General features: G+C 46.4%; 1 protein-coding gene across 1 annotated transcript in view; it reads left to right on the top strand.

Annotated features, from left to right (window-relative positions):
- KCNH3 (potassium voltage-gated channel subfamily H member 3) overlaps positions 1-14,142 on the top strand; it is a 472,503-nt gene extending 458,361 nt beyond the window's left edge. Inside the window, exons 13-15 of the mRNA XM_069653804.1 lie at positions 2,883-2,989; positions 8,150-8,226; positions 10,134-14,142. Of these exons, the coding sequence (XP_069509905.1) occupies positions 2,883-2,989; positions 8,150-8,226; positions 10,134-10,778 (829 nt within the window). The 3' untranslated portion in view covers positions 10,779-14,142. The remainder of the gene's footprint in view (positions 1-2,882; positions 2,990-8,149; positions 8,227-10,133) is intronic.
- Positions 14,143-14,628: the final 486 nt, after the last annotated feature.

Below are 14,628 nucleotides of genomic sequence, written 5' to 3'. Positions count from 1 at the left end.
GAAACGTTCTGGGGGATCCATCAGAAAAAGGATAGTCACAACCGCCGATAGGAGAGCCAATTCTCTCTGGGGGTTTTGAGCAGCTCCTGACGGGCAAGAAAACTCATCATCAGGAGGAAGGGGATGATGGATACTCTGCAAAACAACAAGACACTGATGGATAGTAGCGTGCGCAGCGGTCATATTGGTCCGAAGCTGCGAAATAGCATGGACCAAAGCCACTATGGGATCAGCTCCTACTTCCATAGCGCTGTCTGGGTGGAGGCCTGGCTTCTCAAACTGTTAGGGTTTCTGGAACTTCCATGAAGACAGTGTAAGCTTTTCTCCCAATACCACTGCTAGAACGATTTAATTAAAGGCTCTGAATAGAGTGATTAGGCAGAAAGAAAGGAATCAGGAACCAGCCATCAGGAAAGCAGCCACACATGACATCAACTCCAACTATGGGAGGAGAACCAAGCAAATACAAAAAACAAAAAACATAAAAAATCACTAAAGATATGTTACACAGTTCCTTCTTTTCCACGTCTTAAGTACAGGAAGAGGAAGGCATTTACCCAGTATCCCCAATCTATAGAGTTCACTTCTGGTAGTAGAGCCAATAGACTGTAGTTCAATGTTGAATAAAGATAAAGTCCATATGTCGGGAGAACCGGCTGAACGATTCTCAAGCCGCCGCACACACCGCAGCAAAACTCCACGAATAAACAGTAAAGAGGTACTTGACCCAACGGCATGAGGATGCCCTAAAAAACAATAGGCTCCAGAGGGGATAACAGTTTCCATTCACTGTGACACAAGTGGAGCAAGGAAACTGGATAAAGAAAACCCTGATTCCCAAAGAAAAGGAATCAAAACCACCGACAATAGTACTTAGTGATCAATATCCAGGACAGTAGCAAAAAAGGCAGCCAACAAAAGAAAGGCTCAGCACAAAGAAACACAGGATTCAACAAAAGTCGCACACGTGGCAAAATCGAATTCCAACAAGCAAGAGATCCTAAGCAAGAGACGTATTACAAAGAAATACAAGAAGCTGCTTGTTACAGGACAGAACGTATCTGCTTTGAGAAGCGCTGTCTGTGGTCCACCGGTGGAACTTAGTTCCGTACCGTCACTGAGGAAGCTGCGTCATTGGCTTAACCCTAGGTTGCCGTGCTGACGTCACGCGGTGACCCTGTGCATCAGGGAGTGTGTTGCCATGCTGCATGTGACAACGCCATACAGCAGGGACTGGACGATGGAGGACCGATCGAGAAGGTAAGTACCGGACACTATGTTGATGAATCCTAAAATTGTTTCCTTGGTGTGACCAATCCTTCCTTCCTAATAAGGTCTCAAAGTTCCTCTTGTCTCCAGAGATTGTACTTCCATCTTCTTTTGGTAACCCCTCCATCCCAGAAGAGGTTGGGTGTAGGGGTAGATGTGCGTAGGGAAATCTCAGAATGTTCGTAGATCGGATAGTCTCTTTGTAACATTTAGAGGGTTCCAGCCTGGAAGAAAGGCTACTGTACCCATGGTTAACTTAGAGGAACCATCACCATTGCTCATAGTTCATCTGACTCTGGGCCTCCCCCCCAAGATACAGGGGAGGCCACAGGGGAGTATAGATCCATGATATGTGTAGGGTTGCCACCTGGGCAGACTTTAACACCGTTATCAAACATTATTGACTGAATATGCATAGATAAGGTGCTGTGGGTTTTGGGCTGGAGTGTTGTAACTCACTGACTCAGAGTCATGCATTGAGACTTTTTCTATTTAAGGGAGATGGTTGATGCGCTCAACATCAGGTGTCAGGGTGTGTTTTTGGTCTAGGCCCATTCACCACATGCAGTTGGTATTCCTCACAAGTAAGTACTGGGACAAAGAAGAGGTATGTCGAGGTTGTGCTGGGATTACTGGCAGGTACTCAACAGTATGCTAAATCCTACTCTTCCTCATGACAGTACTTACGTCCCACCTCTTATGCCAGTCTGTGATCAAAAAGGGCAAATGGCAAGGGAGTATCTAAACTAAGGACAGACGGGGAGAGGACGGGCTTATGCAGGGGAAGGAGGCAGGACATCCAAGGAAGAAAGTCATGAAAAGAGAAGAAGGGTTTCTGTGCAGAGGTAAGGTTCCTTACAAGTACTGTGACGAGGGAGAATTCCTATTCCTATGAGTAATGAAGCCTACCCATGAGTAATCCCAGCATGTCCTTATGTTCCTGTAATCCATGTTTTGTCCCACCTTACATACCTTTTCTCCTGGTTCTCTTTTCTGTGGTCTGCACACAAGCACCAATGCTGGTACCTCTGAGCTGCCCTGTGCCTCGCTCCAGCTCCACATCAACAATTCTCAATATCCCTCACCAACTGTTGTGTACATGCTCTTCTCAGGAGAACATACACACCATCATATCTAACACAGCAAAGGCATAACTCTGGTTTGTATACTAGGATGGAACATTCTCAGTTAAGTAAAAGTATGCAATTGTTGCTTTCCCTAGAATTGATACCATAAGGCAGGATGCCACTTTGCATGCATGTATGGGATTTATAAAGTGTTAATCTAACTGGCAAGCAATGGGCCGCTGTAGATAGGGGACTTCAGTTCTTCTGGGCACAGGCACAGCGGACAAGGCAGGTTTTGTGGGAGTCTTAATTGCCCCTCCATTGTTTTACAGTTCAGAGATGAAGCAGTCAGTAGGGAATCTTCCCATAAGTGGCTTCCCTTAAGATTGTTGCCCCTAAATGGTTGGGACAAAGCTGGCCATGCCAGTAAATCCATGCCACACCTCCTGCCCTTTTAGAGTAAATGGTTTACACTGAGGCACAGTGGCCACTGGTCCCACATTTCTGACTACAGGCTTTCACTGTTTTGTTCTTGCTCCCATTCAGGGTGGTTGATGGGATTGAAGAGGACGGCTTCAGGACCGACCGACAGAAATTCAATTTCTACGATGGACATTTGGGAATCAGCTGCAGTAGCCCTTCGCCTGTTCCAGGTAATACTGGGCCTCTTAAACAAGGGCCAGCTATCTAGTAACAGCAGTCCATCGTGTGACCAATGGAATGCCAAGGGACTCTTACACAACAGCCAGCACTGTAATGCATGTAATGCTAAGGGCTACTTAACTATGCGGCAAGCAATGTTAAGACAGCAACCATTCGCCTCAACCATGTCACTCCAAAGGGATAGGGCCATTGTACTTGGCCATGTCCTGAGAAAATAAGAGGCATGGTCAGAGCAAAAAAAGCACCAAGACACATTTGCCTGCCAATTGGGCTGAGGAAGGTTGGCACAATGTGAAAAGAGTGGCTCCAAAGAGCTCGCTTACTCTCTGTTTGGTGGCATGCCAAGGACAAAGTTCCCTCCTCAAGAGGAGGGGAAGTTTTAGGTACATACCCTATACACTTAAACACAAGAAAGAAACAATGAAGTGTGTTAAGGCATATCAATTCAAAAGAAAAGGAAACATTAATTTAAGCTTTAATCTGAAAATAGTATTTAAAAAAGTATGCATACCTCTCTCTAAAGGCAATGCTGGCAGCTGCCTAGCAGAGATGTGTTAGCGTAAGGCACCCGTCCAGTGAATTACTAACACGCCTAGTCTATAATTCAGGAAGGGGTCTGCACACCTTCAGCAACCTCATCCCAAAGCACACACACACAAAATAAATGACAAACAGCCATAGAAACACATGTAGGACTGGAATGAAAGCAAAACGATGCTCAACATGTAATAACTAGGGGACAGCCACCATCATCTCCAGATGGTGTAAGGAAGAAGGGGCCAGTCAGCCATGGCATAGAGATGAGTCTGTCTGGTGCCCTTAAAGCTAAAGAAGTTAAGGTCAGTCTGCCCACTAAAACCATGGCCAATCGTGCACCAGGCCCCCCCGCCCTCCCATCACTAAACCCACGATTGCCAACCGTAAGACCCATGGCACCACCCAACCTATCAGTACTACAAACCCTTTCTGCTATGCAAGGTGCAAGACCCCTCACCAGTGTTGTCCAATTAATGTATTTTAGTGTTGCTGCGTGTAATCCATACTTCCATCAATGTATCCCCATTACATGATACAGTGATGCATACTGGCTGGCCTCCCTTGAAGCACCCCCTAGAGATCCGTGTAGCACCCCCGAGAAAAGATATCATGTTCGTATCAGTAGATATGGACCCTCTTCCTCGACACCACCCACTATCAGGACGCGCTTCCTCGACACTACACACCTCACCAGAGGACATTATCACATTAGTAGTTTTAGACCTTCTACCCATCTTCCCTTTGTTTTTAAAATTAGAGTGTTTTGTGGCCAATCAATTTCAGTTAAATATTGACCAGGCTAGTCAAGGCACACGTCAGTGCAGGCGCAAGGCATGATGCAGTATCACGCTGGCATTTGACTGAAGCAGAGGGTGAAGCACTGCAAATGCTGCTTGTTCTTCCACCTCTTGTGGCACTCGACACCGCGTCAGACACTTGGTACCCCTACCCCTTGGAATATGGGGTTGGGCATGTGGAGCTAGAAGGTAGGGTTCTGCATTGGGTTTTAGCTTTTCTCTCTTGACATAGTCAATTCGTCCAGATGTCATAGATTAGACCCTGCTCCCCATAACCTGTAGCGTGCCTAGGAGTTGATGATTATGCAGATGACACACCAGTATTTCTGAAGTTGGCATCTGCTGCAACATCTATGGTTTTGTCTCACCATCAATGTAGCCTTAATGGCTTTGGTCTGTCTGAAGCTGCGTCGTAGGGCGAGGGAGGGTATCTTGATTTCATCTAGGAAGAATGGGGAGATAATTCATGACTGGTTAATGACCATGGAACTGAATTTCTTCCATCTTTCTTCATGTAAGGCTACCAACTCACTGGTGTTCTTTTTGGATCCTTACCTTGAATTTAAGACCCAGGAACCATATTTAGACGAAGGCCCAAAGAACCAATATTCAATTGCATTTATTCCAGAAGATGAAGGGCCTCATTTGGTTTCAGTCGTAAACGAAAAACCCGGCAGGACTATTATTACTGCCTGTTTTTCCAATCCACCTGATCAAGAGTTTTAAATCCAATAAGGCTGTGTAATGCCTCAAGGATACGGCTGGCGGCATTACCTTGGCAAAAATGCTTGTATTACAGGCAGTATTATTAACACTGAGTGTAACACCTCCAATCCCAATTAAGTCCTATGGGACTTTGGATTGGGAAATAACTAAAACTTCGAATCAGGGGTGCATTTTCTTGTTCCCACCAGCGGTAACAGTAATTCCATTTTGCTATATTACCTCCAGTAATATTGCCAAACTAGTAATGGGGCCCCAAGCTTTTCCTCCAGGTTGACAAACTTAGGAGGTGGTGCGAAAATTAGTACTTCCTCTTATAGATGGGGGAAATGCCCTGTTGAGGGGCTTGCCTGAACCTCTACTTCCACGAAAGACTTCCATACAGCAGCCAAATTGATAACGGGAAAAAGAAAATGTGATCATATAGTCCCCCTTTTAGCATCCGTAAATTGGCTCCCTTTGGAAGCACATATTACTTTTCTGGTAGGCTGCCACATTTAGAAGGCATTGAAGGAGGGAAAAACCCCAACATCTGGTAGAAAAGTTACATGTTTTGGGCTGTGTTTAAATTACTCTCAGTAGCAAAACTTTAACACTAGAAGACTAGAAATCCCTGAGGCAAATTGGAGGGAGAGCCCCAAAACAAGGGTTCTCTCAATGCTCCTTTTCTGTTGCCCGTCTTAGTCCAGCTTTAGTGCATTTTCAAAAAGACTCCTTTCATATTTTCCCAAAAATGTGAGAGCCCCTCTTTTGAGAATGAGCACAGTTGCGTAACTCGTTCTATGATATTTTGCCCACTCCTTGCAATCTGCACAGATACTCACATATATCAATATGCAAATTCTCTCCTTTGTATCAACAAACAATAGAATGTAGCTATACCGATTCATTTGGCCTAGCTGCACACATACTGATACACTTCCCTGAACACCACAACAGTCTTTAGAACGCAGCTACCCCCAAGAAAATCGGCCTAGCTGCACACACAATCTCATACACAAGCTCCGCCTCTGCCAGAATGCAACTACTCATGTCAAATCGGCCTTGCTGCACACATTCTACTGATCCACACCTAGCATTAGAGAATGCAGCTACACCACACGTAAACCGCCCTGGCTGGACACATACAGAGTGCCCCCAGGCACTCTTTACTACCCTACTCTCTCCGCTGACCTGGACTACGGTCCCCAAGGACATTCATCCCACAGTGCTTTGAGATCATACCAATGGTAAAAAAAAGGCGCTATATAAATGCCCACTAGCATAACATAATTCAGGAATTGCGTTTTACCTCGCTGTGGCATACCAATGGAGAAATATCCCTTTGCATATCTGTCTGGTCCTGTCTACAAGGGCAGTCCAGCACTGAACTTCTAGGCAATTCCCCTCTGGCCAAGAGTACTAACAACAACTCCAGACACGCTTTTCTCACTTGTTGTCCCTCGTCATTGAAGTGTTGAGGATATAAAAGGAGCAGAGGCATAGACATGGTAGGTCCTGAGCGGGCAAAATCTGCAAATGCCCACTCAGCAGCACTTTGTGGGCATTTACAGATGTTAATGTCACTGCAGCGGGCCCAACTACATTAGCCTCAGGCCCCACTTGTTAGACAATCCTGGCTATGCTTCTGAAAAGGAGGAGGAGGGTAAGAACTGATGTTTTAATGTAGCACCAGTATGTTGTCAAAAATTCAGCTCTTACTCTGTGAAGGCCCCGGAAAATGCTGATATTCACCCAAAAGTCATCTGGGGGAGTTATATGTATGTGAACAATAAACACCTGCATCCTTGTTTCAACAAAGAAAATAAAAAAGGAGCACATGTTAATAGAAAATCAATGCATTGATCTAAGGAATAAGCAGTTTGTTTTGGCCTTCATGGTTCTCCTGTGGCTTCTAAGATGCCCATCATGATGAGTACAAGCTTATCAAAGCTTTGCAAAACTAGTGTCTTTAAGCAGAGGATGCTCTTCCTAAAGATCTCACCGCACCCACAAAGGGTCCAGAAATCAGCACCTAACAAGATATTAGACATTCATTTACTGTTTAGCAGCTGGGGTAACATGTGGTATGCGATGTCAGCAAAAAGAGCAGTTCTGGACCTTTCAAGACTAAAAGATACTGACAGTTCCCATTCACTTCTACCTCTCCTACACTTCATTCCCCAATCTAACAATCCACAAAGGACTTAACCACTACCATCTGCCCCCACATGGTTACCCCTATAACCACGATTTAGGTTTCGTAAGTGCCCAAAGACTACCTGTATAGCTTGTACTCTACGCCCCTCTAGTCTTTAAGTATGGTGTTGGATAAATAAATGACTGAACTTGCTTGGTCAGCCCCCCATCACACCAATGCAGGTATGTCATCTAAGGAAAATGGTTTAACTTTTATTATGGTATGCAAGACTTTTTACAAAGTCGTCTAGGTCTCCTAGACACTGTTCTATGGTTCAGAATGTCCTAGGAGTATTTACATACCGCACAGCAAATTGCATACAACTGCTAGATCTAGCATCATACAAATATTGTTTTAGGGACCCTACTGGTCCCAGTTAATTCTGCCTGGACATGATAATGTGACTTGAGTACTTGCGGCCGCCACCCCTAGTTACCCTGTGGGTGTATGAAACATCTGAAACTATGCTCCGTGAAAGTCAGTCCTGGTTCCACTCCATAAAGCCACAACACCCTTCCTTAACAGTCACTTTGTGCTCATGTGTTTTAAAAGTCTTCAGACTGTCAACCAATTGTAGAGCCTTGCCCATGTCCAAGATACACACAGGTACTTAAAAAAAACAAATACATTTTTGTGAATTTGCAAAACTTGCTGCCTCTCCCAAAGAGGGCCTTTCAGTTCTTACCAACGTACACTCTGGTACTCAGCCTCAGAGGGCATGACATGTGTTTCCATGAGTAAAGCATGACCTTGGCTGCATGGTCCCCTCCACACTAGTACAAAGTGTTTGGTCCACTTGGCAAGCCCATACTGCCTGTGCCCATCCCAAAGGAGTACATCACAATTTTCCCCTTCTATATGCAAAGAACAGCACTGCGTACTATCCCTATTCACACACTCTGTGCTTCTTCCAGAGAGCGGCCTGCTGACGATCCCATCTCCAGCATCAGACCAGAGGGCAACAGAACACATTGAGAAGCTGAGCCAAGCGGTAAGAGCAATGCTAGTGCTGGGGTCAGGCAAATGTAACTGGGGTGGGACTTCCTAGGCCTGGGACATCAAGAGAAGCTGAGCCAAGCAGTAAGAGCAACAGTAGTGTTGCAGTCAGGAAGAAGTAACCAGGGAGGGACGGCCAAGGCGTAGGACATCAACAGAACATGAGCCAAGCGATAAGAGCAAGACTAGTGCCAGTATCCAGGCAAAAGTAATGAGGGTGGAACCTGTGAGGCTTAGAACATCAGGAGAAGCTGAGCAAAGTGGTAAGAGCTACACTAACCCTTGGTCCAGGCTAATGTAACCAGGGCAGGACCTCCAAGTCTTAGGAAATCTAGAAAGGTGAGCCAAGTGATAAAGGCTACACTAGCAATAGGTTCAGACTGATGTGACCAGAGTGGGACCTCCAGGGCCCAGGACTTTGAGAGAAGCTCCGCCAAGCAATAAGAGCAACACTAGTGCTGGGAGTCAGGAAGAAGCAACCAGGGAGTGGCCACCAAGGCCAAGGGCATCCAGAGAAGCTGAGACAAGTGGTGAGAGCTACATTAGCGCTGCCGGCCATGTAAAGTAACCAGGGCAGCACCTCCACGACCTAGGACATCAAGAGAAACTGACCCAAACGGTTAGAGCTACTCTAGCATTGGTTTCGGGGAAAAGTGCAGAGGGTGAGGGGGGCCTTCAAGTAGTGGGCCAGAAGGAGAAGCTGAGCCAAGTAGTAAGAGCTACTAGTCCTAGGTTCTGGCAAAAGTAACCAGGGTGGGACCTCCAAGGCCTAGGGCATCTAGAGAAACTGAGCCAACTGGTAAGAGATAGAGTAGTCCTGGAGCCAAGCAAAAGTGATCAGAGTGGGACCTCCAAGGCCTAGGGTATATAATGAAGCTGATCCAAGTCGTAAGAGCTAGAGTAGCCTCACTAATCCTGGGGTCAGGCAAGAGTAATCAGGTGGGATATCCAGGGTATAGGATATCAAGAAAAGCTGAGCCAGGTGTGGGCACTAGACCTGGGGCCAGGCAAAAGTAATTAGTGTGGGACCTCCAATACCAAGGACATCAAGTGGGGCCAGGAACGATGAAACAACTGCACTAGTGCCAGATTCAGGCTAAAGTAACCAGGGTGAGACCTCCAAGGCCTGCAACATCTAGAGAATCTGAGGCAACAGGTTAGAGCTCCACTAGTGCAAGGGATAGGCTAAAGCAACCAGGGTAGGATATGGAAGGCTTAGGACACCAGTAGATGCTGAATCACGCAAACATAATCAAGGAGGGTCCTCCAGGGCCTAGAACATCAAGAGAAGCTGAGCCAAGCGATACAGAGCAACATTAGTACTAGGCCAGGCAATAGAAATCAGGGGGGACCTCCAAAGCATTGGCCATCGCGAGAAGCTGAGCCAAGCTGTAAAAGATACACTTTGGCTGGATTCAGTCTTGCATGATCAGGGTGGTGCCCAAAAGGCCTAGGACATTTAGAGAAGCTGAGCCATGCAGTTTGGTCTACACTAGTGCAAGTGTCAGGTAAAGGTAGCCACGGTGGGATCTGCAAGCACCAGGACATCAAGAGGAAGGTGGAAAGAAGGGAAAGGAGGATTCTTCTGCATGGTTATGATAAGTACAGAAAAGGTGGAGAAATGTTAACCTATGAATATTGCTGTCAGCTGTGATGCAGAGCAGTCATTTGAAAGAAAATGTGAGAGAAATGCAAGTAGAATGTCTTGTTGTGAACACACTTACATTATATAACAAGCTTTGACAAAAATGCCCCCACCAGGGATATCCACCAACATTTGGTAATGCGTTCTATAGTTGGTGAATCCAAAACATCCCTGGCTGCTGAAATTAGACACTGTTCCCCGCAGCGAAAGGATTCTGTGATGCTCGCTCACTCTTCCTCTCCTTCTGTCTCCTGCAGGTGACTGAACTCTCAGAGCAAGTGCTCCAGATGCGAGAAGGTCTGCAATCCCTCCGCCACACTGTCCAGCTATTTCTGGTTTCCCGCAGCAGTGTCTCCTCCTGCCCCCATGGAGGAGAGTGCCCTCACTCCGACACTGTCAACAGGTCTGACATGGGTGGGATTAGGCCTAGCCTCCTGCAGCCCTTGCGCGTGGACACAGGTCTCCAGACCTTCCACCCACATGGCCCGCATTCCTGTTGTCTGAACACTGCGTGCGCCCGGATTCAGCCTGGGGGACAGGCCACACTGGCACCTTGGCTATGGGGCCCACCAGCCTCCCAGAGTTCACCATGGACACACTGCAAGCCATTTGGGAATGCTGCGGGGCCCCAGCCCACTCCCAGCAGTGACACTAAACTAGCTCACGGACAGCCCCCGGAGCCTTCAGAGACACTGTCTTTAGAGGAATCCAGCCACATTAATCCCCCTGGAAAATCTAGCCTCAGGGGCAGGACTGTGCTTCCCAGAAGTCCAAGCAGTCGTGCTCCATCATGGGACTACCACGGTTTTGAGATGGAACTTATTTCACACCAGGAACGTGTGACCGAGGAACCACCCACAAACAGCAGCCATTGGCCATGTGAATCTGGCACCGGTGTTTGATAATTAATATCAGGGGTGTGGGACACTGAGGCTAGAAAGTAAAGAAGTTGGATTCAGTATTTCTCGAGAAGCTTCCTACTATGCGAAAGGGCTCTACATGTAACCAAGGATTTTGAGGCTGTGGCAATGATTAGGGTGGGGGTTTGGGGAGGAGGATGAGGTGTGCATGTTTTTTTTCTCAAGAACCCCTGGAGGGTTGTTCAGTGGTTGCTGAGCAAATTATTAAATTGAACTAGCAAGCAGGTGAGGGGAGCCCTTTTCTACTAACAATAGCACTGATGCCCCCCTTCTTTACACCAATCAGGAGCAATCTCGAAGCAGTGTCAAGGTAGCAGACATTGGGGAAAGCTGCCATTTAATGGAGCGATCTAAATGGACAAAGATGCATGCTCAAAGCGGCTGTTGAACAGCAAAGACCTGATCTGTTCAAAAATCACCCAGAAGCAAAGAGAGAGGTAGGTTCCACAGCCCACAGATAAGTTAGGGCTTGCGACTGGAGGGCCAGAACATTGGGAGAGTCCTACCACAGTCTTCCAGAGATGTTCCGAGAGGCCTTGCGTTGAGCCCTATGGTCAGAAGATGGCTTGGGCATGAGCACAAAATGTTGATCGAAGATACATGAGAACAAAATTGCCTTAAAGAAAAGGCACAAAGACAACAAAAACAGGTGCATCTGAAAACACTAGAAGAAACATATTCTACAAAGTTGCTAGAGCTGGGTAAAGTCAGATGGACTCTTAAGAAAGAAAAACAAACCATGAGCACTATGGATGATTGTGAAGTCTGGTCGAGGATGGCTTATAGCAGAGCACTGACTTGGTAAAAGATGTCTAGGCAGTTCACGGGATCCATATATTTTTAAACAGGTTTGAGGAATTATTAAGCATTCAGGTATAAAAAGCTCACCTGAGAGGCTGTCCCCAGGAGGGGAAAAGAGCAGAGGGGCTCTTAATCAGCTTGGGAAGTTAAGGGAGATCAGGCAAAAGGTCATTAAAAATCAAACAGGTCTCTGATTCAAGCCTACAAAGTGACCCTGGGTGAAAAGACCAACCTGCCCTGCTCAAAAAGGGTCTAGGGACAGAAGCAATCTCTGTCACACAGAGATATGGGGTCACTGGGCTACTGCCGCAGATGAAGCAACCTAGGGACATAAGCAATTTCCGTCACATAGAGAGATGGGGTCACTGGGCTGCTGCCGCAGATGAAGCAACCAAGGGACAAAAGCAATTTCCATCACACAGCGAGATGGGGTCACTGGGCTACTGCCGCAGATGAAGCAACCAAGGGACAGAAGCAATTTCTGTCACATAGAGAGATGGGGTCACTGGGCTACTGCCGCAGATGAAGCAACCAAGGGACAGAAGCAATTTCCGTTACATAGAGGGTTTGGGTCACTGGGCTACTGCCGCAGATGCAACCTAGGGACAGAAGCAATTTCCATCACACAGCGAGATGGGGTCACTGGGCTACTGCCGCAGATGAAGCAACCAAGGGACAAAAGCAATTTCCGTCACATAGAGAGATGGGGTCACTGGGCTACTGCCGCGGATGAAACAACCAAGGGACAGAAGCAATTTCCGTCACATAGAGAGATGGGGTCACTGGGCTACTGCCGCAGATGAAACAACCAAGGGACAGAAGCAATTTCCGTCACATAGAGAGATGGGATCACTGGGCTACTGCCGCAGATGCAACCTAGGGACAGAAGCAATTTCCATCACACATCGAGATGGGGTCACTGGGCTACTGCCGCAGATGAAGCAACCAAGGGACAGAAGCAATTTCCGTCACATAGAGAGATGGGGTCACTGGGCTACTGCCACAGATGAAACAACCAAGGGACAGAAGCAATTTCCGTCACATAGAGAGATGGGGTCACTGGGCTACTGCCTTAGATGCAACCTAGGGACAGAAGCAGTTTCCATCACACAGCGAGATGGGGTCACTGGGCTATTGCCGAAGATGAAGCAACCTACGGCATTGGGGTTAGGAAGAAAACCAACAATTTTGACCCATGATCATGAGAGGGCTTTCCCGTGGCAGACATGACTCATCCTCTACTTACTACCAGCATAGGGTGTTCATAAAGGTGGGATTGAGGGAAACCAGGACTGAGAAAAAGGGAACAAATTCCAGTCCGAGTAGAGCGGGGCAGCGTGGAATCCTCTTTACTTATCTTTTGAAAGTCTTCGGCCTCCCGTGGGGCTCCGCCCCTGTAAGACTCCCAGAATCCTCTTTGTCAATTTGAACGCCTAACATTTTATGAGGCTCTCTGAACACTATGGGTCTAATTCAGACAAGCAGGCATATATGCGTGCAAACTGCGACAAGCGTAATTTATGTCTACGTCTGGTCGTAATTTATGACTGATTTGGGGATTTGCAGCTATTTTCGAGCTATGCATGAGTAATGTAAGCATGGCATAGTTGTCACAGGTACGTTTATGGTATTTTTGTACGTATGCCTGTTTACCGAGCTCTACGGTTGCTGACGTTATGCAAGGCGTGCGTAGGTTTTGGAATTTAGAATTTTATTTTGATATGCTATGTTTTTCTCTTCTTTGAGCAAATCCAAATGGGTTCCTGCCCACAATGGACCCTTCGGCTGCACTCGTCCACACTTCTGCAGCACTCACATAGACCATTTCAGAGTAAGTCAGCTTTGCAGATAAGTGTGGGGCGTGCATTGCAAAATATTTGTGACTACCCATGAAAGGGGGTCGTTATAAATTTGCAAGTATTGGTAAAAACAGTCATTTTAAATACCACCTATTTTTACCATCCACCTCGTTGGGGGTTGAAGGAATTTACCCCTTGTGGCATTTGAATATTCTTCATGCACTAATACTTCACGATTATGGCTTGGACTATTGCCCGAGCATCAGCAGAATTTCTGCATAATTTTTTCTCCAGCAAGGAGGTGGATCTGAAATTAGGGTTCGGCCCTAAACTATGGGGGTGCTTCCCAGATCCTCCTCTCCTGGAAGCCTATAGATGCACTCTGGGACAGCAGATTGGACCCATCTGAAATGGCCGCATTCTGGTTTCCTTATGCCCCCCATAGGTGCAGCTGCAAATGCCGGGGTGGAAGTGGCTTTTCCAGGCATGAAACTCCCATTGGGTCAGCAGGGATCTTGAAATACTGCAAGCAGTAACATTAGTACTAAATGCAGTGTTTCCTTGAATGAATACTTCTAGACATTTAATGAGCCCCCAAATTACAACTGTGTGGGTCAGCGGACCTTATTGGAATTGCATGCACCCTGAGCCCTGCCGGACACATGCCAGATGTACTTGGAATTTAAGTGTGTGTAATATACGCAGTAGGTGCATATATAATTCAGAAGTAAAACGCGTACATTTCATGTTTTATGTTGTTGTTGCGACTCTGACAAAATGTATGCACACAAAAATAATGACTTTTCTCAGATGTTAGTTTGGTATTACCCAAATGGACCTTTTACAATTGACCTTTTGTCCTAATTGACCTAATTATATTGCTCCTAATTGACGTTCTGCATAATTGCCCTTTATATTATTTTAGTTATTTTATATATGTATTGGGTTGTTTGGGATTATAAATAATATAAGGGGATTGGGTGGAGGTTGCAGGGTTTCCCCCTGCATATATGTCCTAATTGACCTTTTAAATTGGGTCAATTCTCCCGAAGTCAATTCTCCTGAGGTCAGTTGTGCAAAGGTCAATTAGTATACATTCGTTAGTCTCACATCCACCTGCAAGAAGCTTTGTGAATCGAACCCTAACTGCACCTCGGGTCCATTTAAGATGGTTTGTGTATCTCAGTCTTTTCTTTGCCATGTTCTATTTTCTTTCGTTTCAGGGCTCAGTT

This window comes from Ambystoma mexicanum, chromosome 3q, assembly GCF_040938575.1.
Source record: "Ambystoma mexicanum isolate Mex_15411 chromosome 3q, UKY_AmexF1_1, whole genome shotgun sequence".
Lineage (NCBI taxonomy): Eukaryota > Metazoa > Chordata > Amphibia > Caudata > Ambystomatidae > Ambystoma > Ambystoma mexicanum.
Note: the sequence above shows the minus strand (reverse complement) of the source record. Positions and strands in the feature narration are given on the sequence as shown.